This window comes from Patagioenas fasciata, chromosome 6 (genome assembly GCF_037038585.1).
Source record: "Patagioenas fasciata isolate bPatFas1 chromosome 6, bPatFas1.hap1, whole genome shotgun sequence".
Classification (NCBI taxonomy): Eukaryota; Metazoa; Chordata; class Aves; order Columbiformes; family Columbidae; genus Patagioenas; species Patagioenas fasciata.
Genome location: NC_092525.1, coordinates 27,150,223 through 27,164,175, shown reverse-complemented (window position 1 = coordinate 27,164,175; position 13,953 = coordinate 27,150,223). Strand labels below are relative to the sequence as shown.

Here is a 13,953-nt window from a genome sequence, read left to right as displayed (position 1 = left end):
ACTTTTTTGTTTTCTAGGTACAGTAAAAAACACCAGCATGTGACTTTTTTTTTTAAGAGAGAATGTGTAAAAGTCAGGATTTCAGACTGCGAACAGTTAATATTTATGTTCTTTTGTCAGGTTCTACTCATATTTTGACACCTAAAAGACTACTGGATGAAATAAAGAGCCTTAGTAAACCAAAGGACTTGGTCTGCATTAAGGATGAGTAGATACGGTGATGTTTGTGATGCATTAGAAGACAAGTAGTATGTACATATTCTTATGGAATTGACTTTTTGAAATACTGTACTAGGACAATACATGGTTCTGACTAGTGGAATGTCACTTTATAATTCAAATTTGCTGCTTTGTTTGGGGAGTAGAAGGCAGAGAGAAGAAAAAAATCAACATGAGTGTTTCTTAGGTTGTATTTAGTATAGATGGTGTTACACTCTAAGTGCCTTTTCAAAAGATCATGTTCATTCCTAACAAATTATGCTAAGAGTTATTGTGATTATACATAAACTGGAATTGTTTTTGACAACTGTGAATTTTTTCTATAATAGTTTATTTCTAAAAATGACTGAATTAAAAAGGGCCTAGGTTCTTAGGTAGAAGCTTCAGAAGAAAATTTTGTAAATATGAGTTTATGGTACAAGTATTTAACACAAGTGCAATGTCTCAAACTGTAATATTTTCTGTAAAATAACTCACTGAAAATTCTGAAAATATATGTAATTGTGAAAAATCAAAAGCTTTTTATATGGTGGTGGGTTAAGGTAGCAAGTTAATCACGGAAGTACTAAGCAGTTATAACTTCAATAAATAACTTTGGAGAAATGCTGTCAACTGTGCACTGAAGTACACTTTATATTTAAGTATATACAGGGATTATTACTAAAGGTTTAAAAGAACTTATTTTTTTGCAAACTGCCTTATGATTGTGTCTACATAGTCTATCTGTTTTATAGTTGAATTGCCTGTGAGATAGAAGATCCAGAATTTTGACCATAAATTCTCTTTTTGTGGGAGTGGCAGCAGGGAAAAGGAGAGGAAAAGAAGGGAAAGCAGTTGAATCTTTCAAATGGCTTGGTAATTTAAAAAAGAAAAGCAAAATCCAAACCAAATACCAAAGCCTGATGCATTCAAGAGAATGAACTCTTTCCTTCTACTTTGTTACATACTAAGAAATATATAAATTTGTGTTGAAAGAGATCAAATAAATTATTAATTGCATTAATTCTGTAATACTGGTAATATTTAGATTTGTCTGAAGTTTGCACTTAAATAATTTTCTAAACTTTTAAAGGGATGTTTTGTTGATGTGCATTGAAACGATTGTATGTAGAATCTGAGATAAATGTCATAATGAAAAAGATTGCTCATTACTTTTTCTTTACATTTTTCCCAATTGTATGCATTTTTTTGTTTTGCAGAAAGGTGGTTTTGTTTCTTTTCCCTTAATTCTGCCCTCAGGTTAACTAGTAGGTTAAGAGAATATCTTTGCTAGGTGAGTTAATTCAAAGTTCATCAGAAGGTGGAAAAACATCCAATTTCCCCCCTACATTGGGGAGGAATGCAGTGTGAAGACATCATATAACAATTCTAAAATGTTGCAGGACCCAAGGGATGATGAGGCAAAGTGGATGTAGTTTTCAAATGCACCTATGTGAATAACATACTGACTTTATTTTCAGTGAGAATACAGGAACAACACCTTTTTAATTTGACTGGTTCATCAAATGTCATGTGTTTCAAAACTTAAAATAAATTTTTAGTAGAAATATCTATAATGTTTTTCTGTATAATAGTTTCTAACTATAAATATCACAGAACAACATCACATTTGAAACTGGATAATTTAAGCTGTTTTCTTCTAACTTTAGCTAGATCTTCTGAAACTGCTTGTACCATTCGCTCTGTCGCTTTCTTCAAACTGTTTGCTGTCTGTATGGCATGATCCAGAGTAGCACTTAAACTCTGGAATGATAAAATATAGCCTTGTTAATACTGGAGGCAAATGTTTACAATAGGTATAGAGTAGAAAGTGATGTTTAATTGAAGTTCTATGTAGCATGTTGACTCTCAATACATATTGAGAAGCAGAAATTCTGAGGCATGTGATAGACTGCTTCAGGATTCACATTGGAACCATCTGCTATTGATGTCTCTCTTTGATTGTGTAATCCTTTAAACTGAGGGAGATCTACACCTTTTTAAAATAGCAGCCCTGGTGTGGTGCATGTTTGTTTGTATGGAGGTTTTCTTCTGCTTTTGGTGGTGGTTTGTATGGTTAGGGTGACATAATTTATTTTGGTATATGAAACTTAATTCCAGAGGTTAGATCCAGTGCTCCTTTTCTGTCCCTTTCACCATTTATACAGGGACTAAGTTGCATAAAAGTCTGTAACATACTCACATGTCGTATACTCAAATGGACTATACACGTTTAGATTCTAATAGTTAATTTGCTATGAATGGGGATGTTCAACAGTGCTGTGATGTGGGGATGTACTCTGCCAGAGATAGTTGTGTGGTTTTTAATTTTCAGTCTAAAGTCTTACATTTGCATTGAAATAATTGGCATTTCTGTTTCTGATGTTGATTGCAGATTTGCTTTGGGCGGACTTCTTGCTGGGTAAGTGTTGAGGTGAAAGGATAATTTTATCACATGTGCTTGAATAGCAGGTTTTGGCAGCCTCAAAGTTTTGCCTAAAGATTAGATACATAGAATAAAACACAAACAATCTAAGTATAAGAGTTTCTAAACTATGAATTAAACATATACCTTGATAGCATACTTAGTTGCAAGTTAATTTTACAGTGAGTAGAATTTTTCATTTAATTGTGAAACACAGTCCATCATAATTTGTATCACATCTGTATTGCAGTAAGACAGAAAACACTCCTGGATGCAAAGTAAGGAAATCAGTCATAACATCACGTTTTTAATGCTGTTATTTTCTCTCACATAATTGTCTATGCCATTGATTCTCAAGTGCAGCTGCTGTATTTCCAGGCAATTACTGCTATTGACTAATGCTGTCAAAAATGATAGTGACAACTCAGATGAGTTTCACTGTAGTCTGTGCTGTGGTTAAGAATGCATCTAACTTTTAAGACTCCCAGTGCAATTTAATATTAACAGTTAAAAGTAGGACTGTTAGAAATATTTGGTAGAAAAATGTATTTTAAAGACTACAGACCTGCTTTTGCATTTGTGAATGGGAACATTATCTTAAAAGCAAGATTAACTACTTTTTTTGTTGTTATTTTTTTACTAAATGTGTCAGCTAAAGAAGTCAGATGTTGACCCTTCATTAAATTACCAAGACTGAAGAACTACTCCAAGAATTACTTACACTTGCTTTTAGGGTAAATGTTTTCACTTCATTATTGAGTAAAACGCTAATATGCAGCATGCACTGCAGAAGATAAAACTGTCCTCCTGCTAACGGTACCAGTGAGTTTTCATGCTGAATCTTCAACAATGGTATTTTCTGTTGTGCTTCATGTTGTGCTATTGCTGCAGCTTACCTTTCAGAAAATCTGTTTACAAGTTCACGTGGCTGTTTACTTTTTTGAGCCTTTTGAGTGGAGGTTCTCTTCTGTGAGTAAGCTGGAGTCATTGAGACCATGTTTAAAACAAAAGCCAAAAGTAATTTTCTGTGTATTTAACATTTTGCTCTATTTAGCGTAAGTATAAAAAAAAATAAAGCAACTTTCACTGCATACTGAAACTCATACATGTTTAAGATTTTTTGCGGATTAGGACAGATTAACGTTTTGGGGTTTGAATTTAGTTCTGTGACAAATGGTATTTAGATTCATATTGCATTTCATACAGTGAAAGACTGCAGGGGAAAAGTGTAGAATAATCAGACTCATAATCCTAATAATTATATGAATATGACTTTCATTTATAGTTTTACAGTATTTATATAGAGAAGTAGCTAATTTCTACTTCCCACTGTTGAGAATTTATATTTTTCTATGTGTAATCTCTTCTTACAGTATAGAGAGAGGAGTCTGAGATAAATGACTTTAAAAGCTTGATGTTCAACATTTTAAAAGGTTTTTTAAAAATGAGGCTTTCCCTGATTCTGCATGTTCAACTATTTGAGTGTAGGGCTGGAATTTTCTTTAGTATGTATTTATACCACATTAGGTAACAGGTACCACTGCAATAGCTGGCACAGTAATATTCAGCTTTTATATTCTTCCATATGGCACTGGAAAAAATATTCCTGTCATCAATAAAATACAGAAAGGACTCCTCTTATAAAAAATAGAAGGCTAGAGCTCTTGTGTGTGGGGATTAAACTTGGCGAAGTATGTAAAACTTGGATTTGCTGATCTTGCTCTACAAGATCTATACATGTCCACTCTTTAGCTACAGTGCTACTGAATGCTTATACTAAACTAAATTTGGCCTGATATGTGTGCAGTATAGTTTTCTGCTCCTTGATTGGTAATTATTTCAATAACACATCATACTTACAGGTTGAAGCAGAACTTTTATTTCTACATAGGGCACAAGACTGAGCACGCTCTTTGTAATTCCCAAATTTAAATTGATCTCTGCTTCCTCTAGGGCATCTCCATCTAAGTTCTGAAAACAAAGACATGTTGTTTAGAAAAAGATAGAACAAGAATATTTTGTGTGGACTTCAATATTTTTGCAGCATTATACCTTTTCTCTCACCACAGAATCTTGTATTGAATGTTTTGTAACTTTCAGTCTCCCGGTTCACAAGTTCCTTACTTTGTGAATCGTCATAACAATCATAGGTTGAGATGTCTTCTGAATCGCTGCCTGAAATCCCAAAAATACATTAAAAGTGTCTGAAATATTAGAAATTTTGGGCTACGTACCTAGGTAATTATTTGGCTTTCAGCACCGTAATTTCTGAGCCCTTCACTGCCATGAACATTACTGTGATTTGAAGTAGTTTTTTCCCTGTGTTTTACAGGTGGGGATTGAACTTTGAAGACTGGCTTTCACCTGTGATTTTCAGCCTCAAATGTATAACATTTTTTGGTGGTGGTTGTTTCCAGTCTCAGAACCGCTTTAAAAAAATAAAAAATAAGCTATCTTCATGTCTTTAGGTTCTTATTGTAAAGGTTAAAATTCCTTCTAGTTGAAGTGTTATGAAAACAGTGCAGCCTAAGAGGAATATGTGACAAGAAATTTTGGGAGGATCTAGCATGGCACTGCTTTAGCTATTGCACGTGCTGGTACTAATAGTAGTGGCCCCAGTGTATTATATAAATGTGAGAGGATATCACAGAGAAAACAAGGACATAAAGGAGACAAAGGATAAGAATAACCTATGTATTCAGACTGAAAACTGAATCTAGGACAGTTCATGCTATTCTTGTTTAGTTGTTGGGTGCTACCAGCTTCAAAGTATTCTGCAGTGGAAAGATAAAATTGGGATGCCTGGAGAGAAACAAATGCTGACAGATTCTTAGTAAACCTCCAAGAGCTGGAGTCTTGGATGACTTAAATAGCTGACAGTAGCCTGTTTGGGCTCTAGCATGGATTTGGTGAAATTATATTATTAGGAGCTGGACTAGGGAAGGAGAATATTTCCAGTCTCTGTCAATCCTGAATGGATCAAAGACTTAGGAAAGCTTTTTTCCCTCTTCTTTTTGTCATGCGGAATAAGAAAGTTAAAACCAAAAACATAAAGTGAAGTACTGATATGAAATGTTTCAGTCACAAAGTTTGGAATCTGCTTCTAGGACATGAAATAACTGCATATAAGGAGGAAAAGCAAAATCAAAGCATTGTGTGCACACCACTGTTATGCTTTTGAAAATGTTAGTAATACTTGGAAACTTATCTAAAAAGTGAATTAGAATTAGAGTAATTCATATTGGACAGGACTTCTGGAGATCATCTGACCTCTCAAAGCAGGACCAATTTAGATGAAGTTGCTTATGCCCCTGTGCAGTTGAGTTCTGTGTATCTCCAAGGATGGAGATGCCACAGCCTCTCTAGGGAAAACTATATCACTGTTTGACTATAGCCAGAATTAAAACTTGTTTATATCTAACTGGAAATTCTGTTGCAGCTTGTCTGTTGCCTCTTGGTCTATCACTCAGATGTACAAAGTTAATTCAACTTGGTATCTCTTTGGTCTCCTTTTTATTCTTAGTGTCTTGTGCTGTGCTAAGCATCTGTTACAACTACCAATTTTTTTGCTGCTGAGATGTGACAGGAGTGTATTTCTTAACTGGATTCAACAGTATGTATAAGCACAGTTCTGACCTTGTATTGCCATCACTACTTACTCATGTTGGTATCTGATAAATCAGTTGGTTTTCTCTGAATGAACGGTGAACATGTTCCAGTCTTCCTTTCCTCGATATCTTTATTTCTTTGAGCATGAAAACAGAATGGTATCTTAATACATTTATGATGATCCTTATTAACATATTATATTAATGTTTGACCATGTCTTAGAAGAAATTAGTTTACTCAGAGAAAAGACTCTACCTGTATAAATTATCTGAAAAGGTGGCAAGTAGAGGCTTAAATTAAAAATTAGCCACTTGCAAAATAATGCCCCCTTTAGTTAAAGGCCACATTCTAACAATAGTACCCTGACATACCAGACCTCTTAAACATGCTTAAAAGTAGAGGTCTTGATGATCACATCTTTGAATGGCAAAGTAGTATGAAATCCTATGTATTTGTGTTCACATATGTTGCATTAAAATTATTGATCAATCTTATTCTATACTGCATGTCTAATAAGATCTGGCTTTGCACAGAGATTTAATTTGCCAAAATTTCAAACTCTAGAATAATCCACATGGAATTATTTTACCACTCTGTCATTTCTGTAAGTGAAACTTCACAGATTGACCCTTATACTTGAAATATATGCAGGTGCATCGATACGATCTCCTTCCAGGCGTACCAGATCAGTTCACAACAATGGTAATTTCAAATATTTCTTTATAGCTGAACACTTTGCAGTCATCCCAACTCAAGATGCTGACATGCATTACTGAATAGAGAACAAAGAAGCCTCTTCTTTTAATATGCTTTTCAAATAACTCTGCCATTTAAACAGCATAAACCTTACAGCCATCCACTGAGCTGGGCTACTTTGTAATGTGAATATAATCCTCTCTAATAAGATTGATGGAGTTTTCCAGAAGTCTGGTATATCACACACCTCTTGTGACTAACAGGTGATAAACTTGAAAACAGATCATCCTCTCATTTTATATGTATTAAAGACATTATTCAGTGTTTCATGCAGAGTCCAGTGTAGAGATCTATCAGTGTACATGCATTAGCTGTAGAAAACCACGTCTATGATTAGCCAAAATATGTAATACACTTACCCATTCGTATTTTCGTCATCAGCATTAAATTTTTGACTTAATGCACCCTGACAATGGGATGCAAGACCTTCAGCAGTGTATTTTTTCTCAGGTGAAAGCAATCTCTGCACCCAGAAGGCAAAAAAAAGTATGTACAATTGTTTATATTACTGTGTGTGTATTGAACCAGGTAACATGAACAGTGGCATCAGTTGCACATCACATCTATGTTACTTTAAGTTGCCATCAGCTCTGCAATTTGATTTCTCTATTTAAAATTTGAACTGTAGAGCAGACTGGACAAAATACAAGCACTTTTTTGTGTATGAAATTGGAATTCAAGACAGGTTTTCATGTTGCTTTGAGAAGGATTAGCATATATTAATTTCTCTCAGTGCCCTAAAATTAAATATTTTTGTAGACAAGCAATTGCTTGTAGGTTTTTGCTTGCTGAACAAATAATAAAGGCAGGCTAGTAAAGACAGTTGAGTCTTGAGAGAAGCAAACTTTATTACAAATCTCAAAAATGTTTGAGTCTGTTTCCTTAAATTTCTCCTTTGGAAAGCCATTCAGCCAGGTTATGATATGCTACCGTATCTCAAAAGCTGAGCCATCATGCTGTGCAAAAAGTGAAGAGAAAATTGTTGTGTGATCTCAAAGCTGAATTAAGTTATCTAAGTTTAAAAGAAAAATGTTAGTATGGAAACAGATCTCATACCATTATGTCGGAAGAATGCTTGTTTGCTAGCAGACCTTTTCCCCGGGGCTCCGTTTCTCTTCTGGAAGTTGATTCAGCTCTCTTTTGTAACCTGAATTGGTCAAAGGGAAAGCATTTATTTTATTTTTCTAATCTCATTGAGATGATTAACACAGGGGAGCAGAGATGGTCTCTAAAATTGTTTCACAAAATTTTGGTGGTTAATTATGTAAGTATCTGCATTCCTCGTTTTTCTTGTTTATTTAAAAATATCACACAAATATTGGCTAATAATTTTTTGCTAGCATGGTGCTTTTGACTAATTATTCACATCCTGAATTTGTGTGGTTGCAGTGAATTTTATAGAGAGGTATGATTTAACTCTTAGTGAAACTGATGGTAGTGTTTTGGCTTCAGAGAATACTTACAGGTCCACAAGACCAGGAAAGGTAGGAATGCCAGGCTGGAAGGAGTTCTTGGGTATGTAGTCATAGAATTCTGTGAAAGTTTATTCTGAGAATATTCCCCTTTTTTTCAGAGATTCCAGAGATCCTGATTTTTTATATTCAGCAAATAACTTTAGGTAAATTTTACAAAAACTTCAACAGCGGTTTGAAAGTTTACACTTACGTGTGAAGACAAAGATTGCACTTGTCCCCTTCTAAAGCAAACTGATTTGTTGGTAGGATTAGATCAGTTGTCTGACTCTTGTCCTTCTCATTGTTCTCATGAAGAAATGCAGTTTCGGTAGCTCTTCTTTTGGGAGGATCAGCAATGCTTGAAACTACTGAGCTCTGTACAAGGTAAGCACAGCATAGACACAGGTAGTATGTGGGCACTGCACTGCAAGTACGTGACTTCTACCAGCCAGCATTTTCTGAGTGTTTCTACTCTGGGATTCAGAGAAAAATGTTTTCTAAAATGCTGACTATGAAAACATTTGGCGATACTTATCTGTAGATTTGTAGAAGGCCACATGATTTTTTGTGCATTTAATGATCTGGGACAAAATTTTACCATACTTAGCAGTAAACTAAATTTTCTATAGCACAATAATGTTTGGTCTTCTAGTAAATCTGAATTATAAGAATCTTGGACCAACCAAGTAATGTTTCTTCCAACTAAGTGGCAGTGATGAATTCCCCAAAACAAAGACAGCTTTGTCAAAGTAGTTGCTCATATCTTCTCATTCTGAAATAGATGCTTTTGAAGCTGGGATTAAGAATATTAAGCATAGCTATATTTTTTTTTTACTTAGGTTTCTGTTATAATTAATGAAATATTATGAAGTTTTATAATTTTATGGAAAAACCACTTTCGTTGAAGTAACATACTACCTAAAAGCGTCGTGCTCTTATTAGAGGCGAACATAAAACAGTACGACCACACTGAGGTTCTTGAGGCTTGCATCAGTAAAAGAGGATAATGTAATCTTCAAATAATAAAACTCACTGGGTTACCTCACAAAGAGAATATGAAGAATGGGCAGATTCATCAGAAGTAAGCAAAGACGACAAGTTGCTTTTGCTGTCATCAGTTTGTTCTTGGATGTCTTCAAGCAGCATGCCAAGTCTAAATATTTCCCCTTCCACCTTTCTAAACTCAATTGTAACATACAGTTAGTGAAATGTGTATAAAGATACTTTATTTATTAGTATGATAACCATATTGGGCACTGCAGTACACTTCCTATGTGAAAAAAAAATAATTTGAGTTCACAGTGTCACTTTTAAGAACTTGAATTAATCCATTTGCTATTCTAATTATAACTGGGCTATGTCAAGCCCAAGATGAATTTTGGCCAAATCACTTCTGGTTTACCACGTATCACATTAAGATAATCTTTTCACTTCAGAAAAATTCTAATGGATAAATTAAGTAATGGTTGTAAGACACTCAACATTTAAGATACTGATGTACTACTTAGCACTTCTAACCTTTCAGGATCAAACTCTCCAATGTTGATAGACTTGTCCTTGTAGTTCTGCAGCTGTAAGTTATGGTGCTCTTCTCTAGCTGTTAAGTAATTCCTTTCCAGGTCAGCGAGGTATCTTTTCAATTGATTTAATGCCTTCACCAATAAGAAATAATTCAATAGTAAATGTCATTATGATTCAGTAAGCCATAGTGACAGCTACTTATGCTATTTGTGGTGATGCTGGCAATGATTTTTCTACTGCTCTGAACTGAACAGGACTGCATCTTTATGTCCACCCAGCACTGTGCTGGCGTGCACATAAAATATTAATCCATGACTTCTGAACTGATACCCCACATGTCAAAATTCATAATTTATAGGGCAACTTAAGGTCTTTCACTAATAGTTGAGAGTTGTAATACTTGACCGAATTCCTAAATCTGTTTTATCTACTGAAAAGCTTCATTTTTGCCTCTTAATCTCATTATTTCAGTCTGTGATTGAGAGGGTATTTTTAAATGTCTGTTTGAGGAAAACATGCAGCATCTTGCCAGAAAATTGTGAGTCTACAGCCATCTCAAGTACATTTCTGTTAATTCAAAATATATACATTAATTTACCAGATAGTTGTCTTGTACAAAGAATGTCTCTTGGGTCATATGCTTAGAGAAATCTTCCACCTTTAAGACAAAATGTTAGACTTTTATTTGGGATTTTAAAAACAAATATGCCAAATTAATAAAGAATTCGAGCATCAGTGCAAAGTATATATTGAAACAGAGCTCTTTACTTTCTTTATCAGTTGATCTGTTTGATCCTGTAATGTTTGAGACATGTTTTCTCCTAGTGTTAGTTCTGGCAGTAAATGACAAGGATATAGACAGTGGGTTTCTAGTGTACCAGCTGGTGGTAATTCTGATGTTGCTGTTCCACACTGTAAGCCTGCATGATACAAGGTAAGAACAATCAGTTGGAATGTCTGCCCAAAAGTGCTATCAAATTACATAAAACAGTCATTTGCATAGTTACTGTAACTTTATTTACTTGCTTTAGACAAACCACGTGTAGATTGTATAGGGATAGGAGCATGTAGTGTAAAGACATCAGAGGATTTCCCAGTGTGTCCGGAGTGAATGGCAGTGCTGGCGTTCGGAGAGTCTGACTGAGGAGGTATCTGTTAAAATGAAACTTTGAATATAGACACAATGTGTAGAACACTTGTGGACATACAAAAATAGAAATAATGCAAAATACATAGGACAAGTTATTAAATTAATGATTATTATAATGATACCATAAAATTTTCTGTGTTTATAGTTTGGTATAGACATAGTGTCTCATTGTATAAAAAGTGCTTCAACTCTATGTTGCGAAAAAGTAAAGATGATTTGTATCAATGGAAAATGCAATAAGAAGGTGACAAAATAGTTTTTGGGGGTATTTTGAGAGATCTACCTTAGGATTCAGTCTCAAATGATCATGATGATTCTGGGTATTGTCATGCTGTTTCAGCATCTTGTTTGCAGCCAAGGAAATAAGAGGGAAAACTATTAAAACTTGTTACATCTTGAACGATTTACTAAGATAATAAATCTAGGAATGGACTTGAGCATCTGGATAGCTCTGTGAGTGAACTCCATGGCAGGACATGAAATTGGGAAATCATTATCTAATTACAAACAAACTTTAAAAGAAACCACAATAGGAAAAATATTGTTGTCAAATCCTTTAAAAAGAATTGACTTGTCAGTAAACACCAGTTTAAATAGTTGGAGAGTGTTTAAGATGTGAAAAATGCAAAGATGTCTTTAACATAAACACAGGCACAGTCTAAAAATATATTTTTAAAAAAAACTTTCAAGTGTTTTGGGTGAATTTGAACATTAACATAATTATCAAAATACAACAATTTATAGTGAATTTCTTGATTGACTTGATAGGATGCTTTATAATTACAAATAATACTCAAGAGCATCCTTAAATATTTGGCAATGAAAGTTCCAGATAAACTGAGTTCCACAAAATTTTGTGAAAGCAGTTGTTGACTAAAGAGAGACACTTGCTGATACCTATAGACTGCCTGAATGAACTCGATGTTCTATTTCATTGGACACAGAATATGCTCTTATGGGAAACCACTTTACCAAGTCTTAATTTCTTAAAGCATCTTAATTACCTCTAGCTGTTGCACCACTTCTGGAATGCTCATTTCTTCTTGATTCTCTACTTCAGCAGAATTGAAATAGTTCTTATTTTCTAGAATGTTGTTCACAACTAGTGATTTATGTAGTGAAAGAGGGGAGGATTTTGCTCTTTCAGTTGTAGGAACTGCATTAATACTGTCACTGCTGTTCTGTACTTCAGAGAAGTCAGGAAGGCCATAGTGAGCTTGACTTTGGCAATATTTGAGCTCGTGAGGTGAAACTGTTTTTTTAAACAGGTCCCTGTCTTCTTTCATGTGTGGAAAGATGTGTGTATCTTCTTTCTCTTTGACCGATTGTGAATTTTCTTGTCTGCCCCCACACTTACCAGTAGAAGAAATAGGTTTATTTGAAACGCATCTGTTTTCATTTAGCCAATTTTTATTTTTATCACCAGCGTTTGCTTCCTCATGCATTTCTAAGTGATGCTTTTCAAAGCTGGTTGCCCATTGTTCATGTACTAAAGGGCCTTTGACGTGTTCTGAAGGCTCAGGTTTATGCATGGTGTCATTGATACTTTCAGTCAAGGATGTCTCAGGTATTGTCTCGCATTCAATTAACTGGCAGGTGCTTATTAACTCTCCCATAGAAAAATGACGCAGAAGGACACTGGACATTTTTGAGTTACCTGGATGTTCTTTGGTATCTGGTTTACTGAAACCACAAGCAGATAATTCCTTCATAAAGGAAGCTTCACTCCCAGGCTCTGCATCTGAATGTCCCATTGTTCCTGTGGCACCTCTGTGGTGCTTGAAGAATTCTTCAGGCTGTAGATGAGTTTCATAACTTGCTGTAGCTTTTATGTTTTTGTTATCTTCAGAACAGGATAAGCTTAAAATACCAGAAATATGTTTTGTACAAGTATACTCACTCAAATTACCTGAATTATTATTGTATTTACAGGATATTCCTACATCTCCATCATAAGGTAAGTCATCTTGTTCCTCATCAGTTGCATCTGGAATGCAGCCTAATTCATCTGAAAATGAGCTGCTTGTTTGGGTTTTCATCCAGTATGACTGTTTGCACTTTTTCACAGTCTCCATATCCAGTTTACATAGAACACACATGTCATGGCTTCTCTGATTTTTGGGTAGAGCTGTTATTCTTGCATGGATCAAAGTCTGTAAGGTATTTAAGTATAAAATAGTTATTACTCATACATTTGAGAATGAGATCTATTAATACTTACGTCTTGTACCTATTACAGGTTTTTTTAGAATTAATCTCCTGACATAGATGTTTTAATATTTACACTAGTGTAAACTCTGGATTAACTGCTGGAGGAGATAAAGACAAATGACAAAAGCATCAGAAGAGGAGAACTGAGTTTAGTGCCAGGTAACTGTCCTTGCTGATTAATCCTGCTCTAGGACAGTAGCCAAAACCACTTGGTAATAGAGACAATAGTGCACTAGAACTCAATCGCAGTTTAAAAAAAAAGTAATGAAGTATGGTTTCTCATACTTTACCTTACCACCATGAACTGCTTCTTCTGCTTCTTCAGCTTCTGCACCAGGGAAAAATCACCAAACTTTTATTTCTTGCCCCATTTCTTTGGGTAAAACGCAACGGCCGAGTATGATACCGAAGTAATGCAGAGTTTTCTCAGCTTCACACAATACATCGTTTCATCTTCTCTGCGGTCCCGCTCCCCTATCAGCGCGGTTCTGCTGACACGGAGCAGTGGCTGCTGCTTCATTGGAGCTCTCGGGCCGGGGCTGGCCCGGCTGCGCTCAGGTGTCCGGTTCCCTGCGGGGCTGGGCGGGCCGGGCTGTGCCCCCTCCGGCAGCTGTTGCGCCGCTCCCGCC

At 35.2% G+C, this 13,953-nt stretch overlaps 2 protein-coding genes across 7 annotated transcripts in view; one reads left to right on the top strand and one right to left on the bottom strand.

Annotated features, from left to right (window-relative positions):
- The window catches only part of STXBP3 (syntaxin binding protein 3), a 23,141-nt gene extending 22,305 nt beyond the window's left edge, over nt 1-836 (top strand). For all 3 annotated transcript variants that reach the window (XM_071810343.1, XM_065842171.2, XM_071810342.1), the window contains exon 19: nt 121-836. In XM_071810343.1, the coding sequence (XP_071666444.1) occupies nt 121-212 (92 nt within the window). In that variant the 3' untranslated portion in view covers nt 213-836. The remainder of the gene's footprint in view (nt 1-120) is intronic.
- AKNAD1 (AKNA domain containing 1) lies at nt 120-13,953 on the bottom strand. Of its 4 annotated transcripts, none has more exons than XM_065842170.2 (16): nt 13,615-13,953; nt 12,118-13,266; nt 10,986-11,115; nt 10,732-10,883; nt 10,562-10,621; nt 9,961-10,094; nt 9,484-9,619; nt 8,654-8,817; nt 8,045-8,135; nt 7,348-7,451; nt 6,283-6,368; nt 4,676-4,798; nt 4,484-4,594; nt 3,520-3,601; nt 2,547-2,694; nt 120-1,962 (listed from the first exon to the last, which is right to left on the bottom strand). In XM_065842170.2, exons 2-16 carry the CDS (start codon nt 13,210-13,212, stop codon nt 1,810-1,812), a joined length of 2,769 nt encoding a protein of 922 aa, XP_065698242.2. In that variant the 5' UTR covers nt 13,213-13,266; nt 13,615-13,953; the 3' UTR covers nt 120-1,809. The 4 variants fall into 4 exon arrangements, with proteins under 4 accessions (XP_065698242.2, XP_065698241.2, XP_071666441.1 ...); XM_065842169.2 differs by having other exon boundaries at nt 13,620-13,953; XM_071810340.1 differs by lacking the exon at nt 13,615-13,953 and having other exon boundaries at nt 12,118-12,909; nt 13,023-13,103.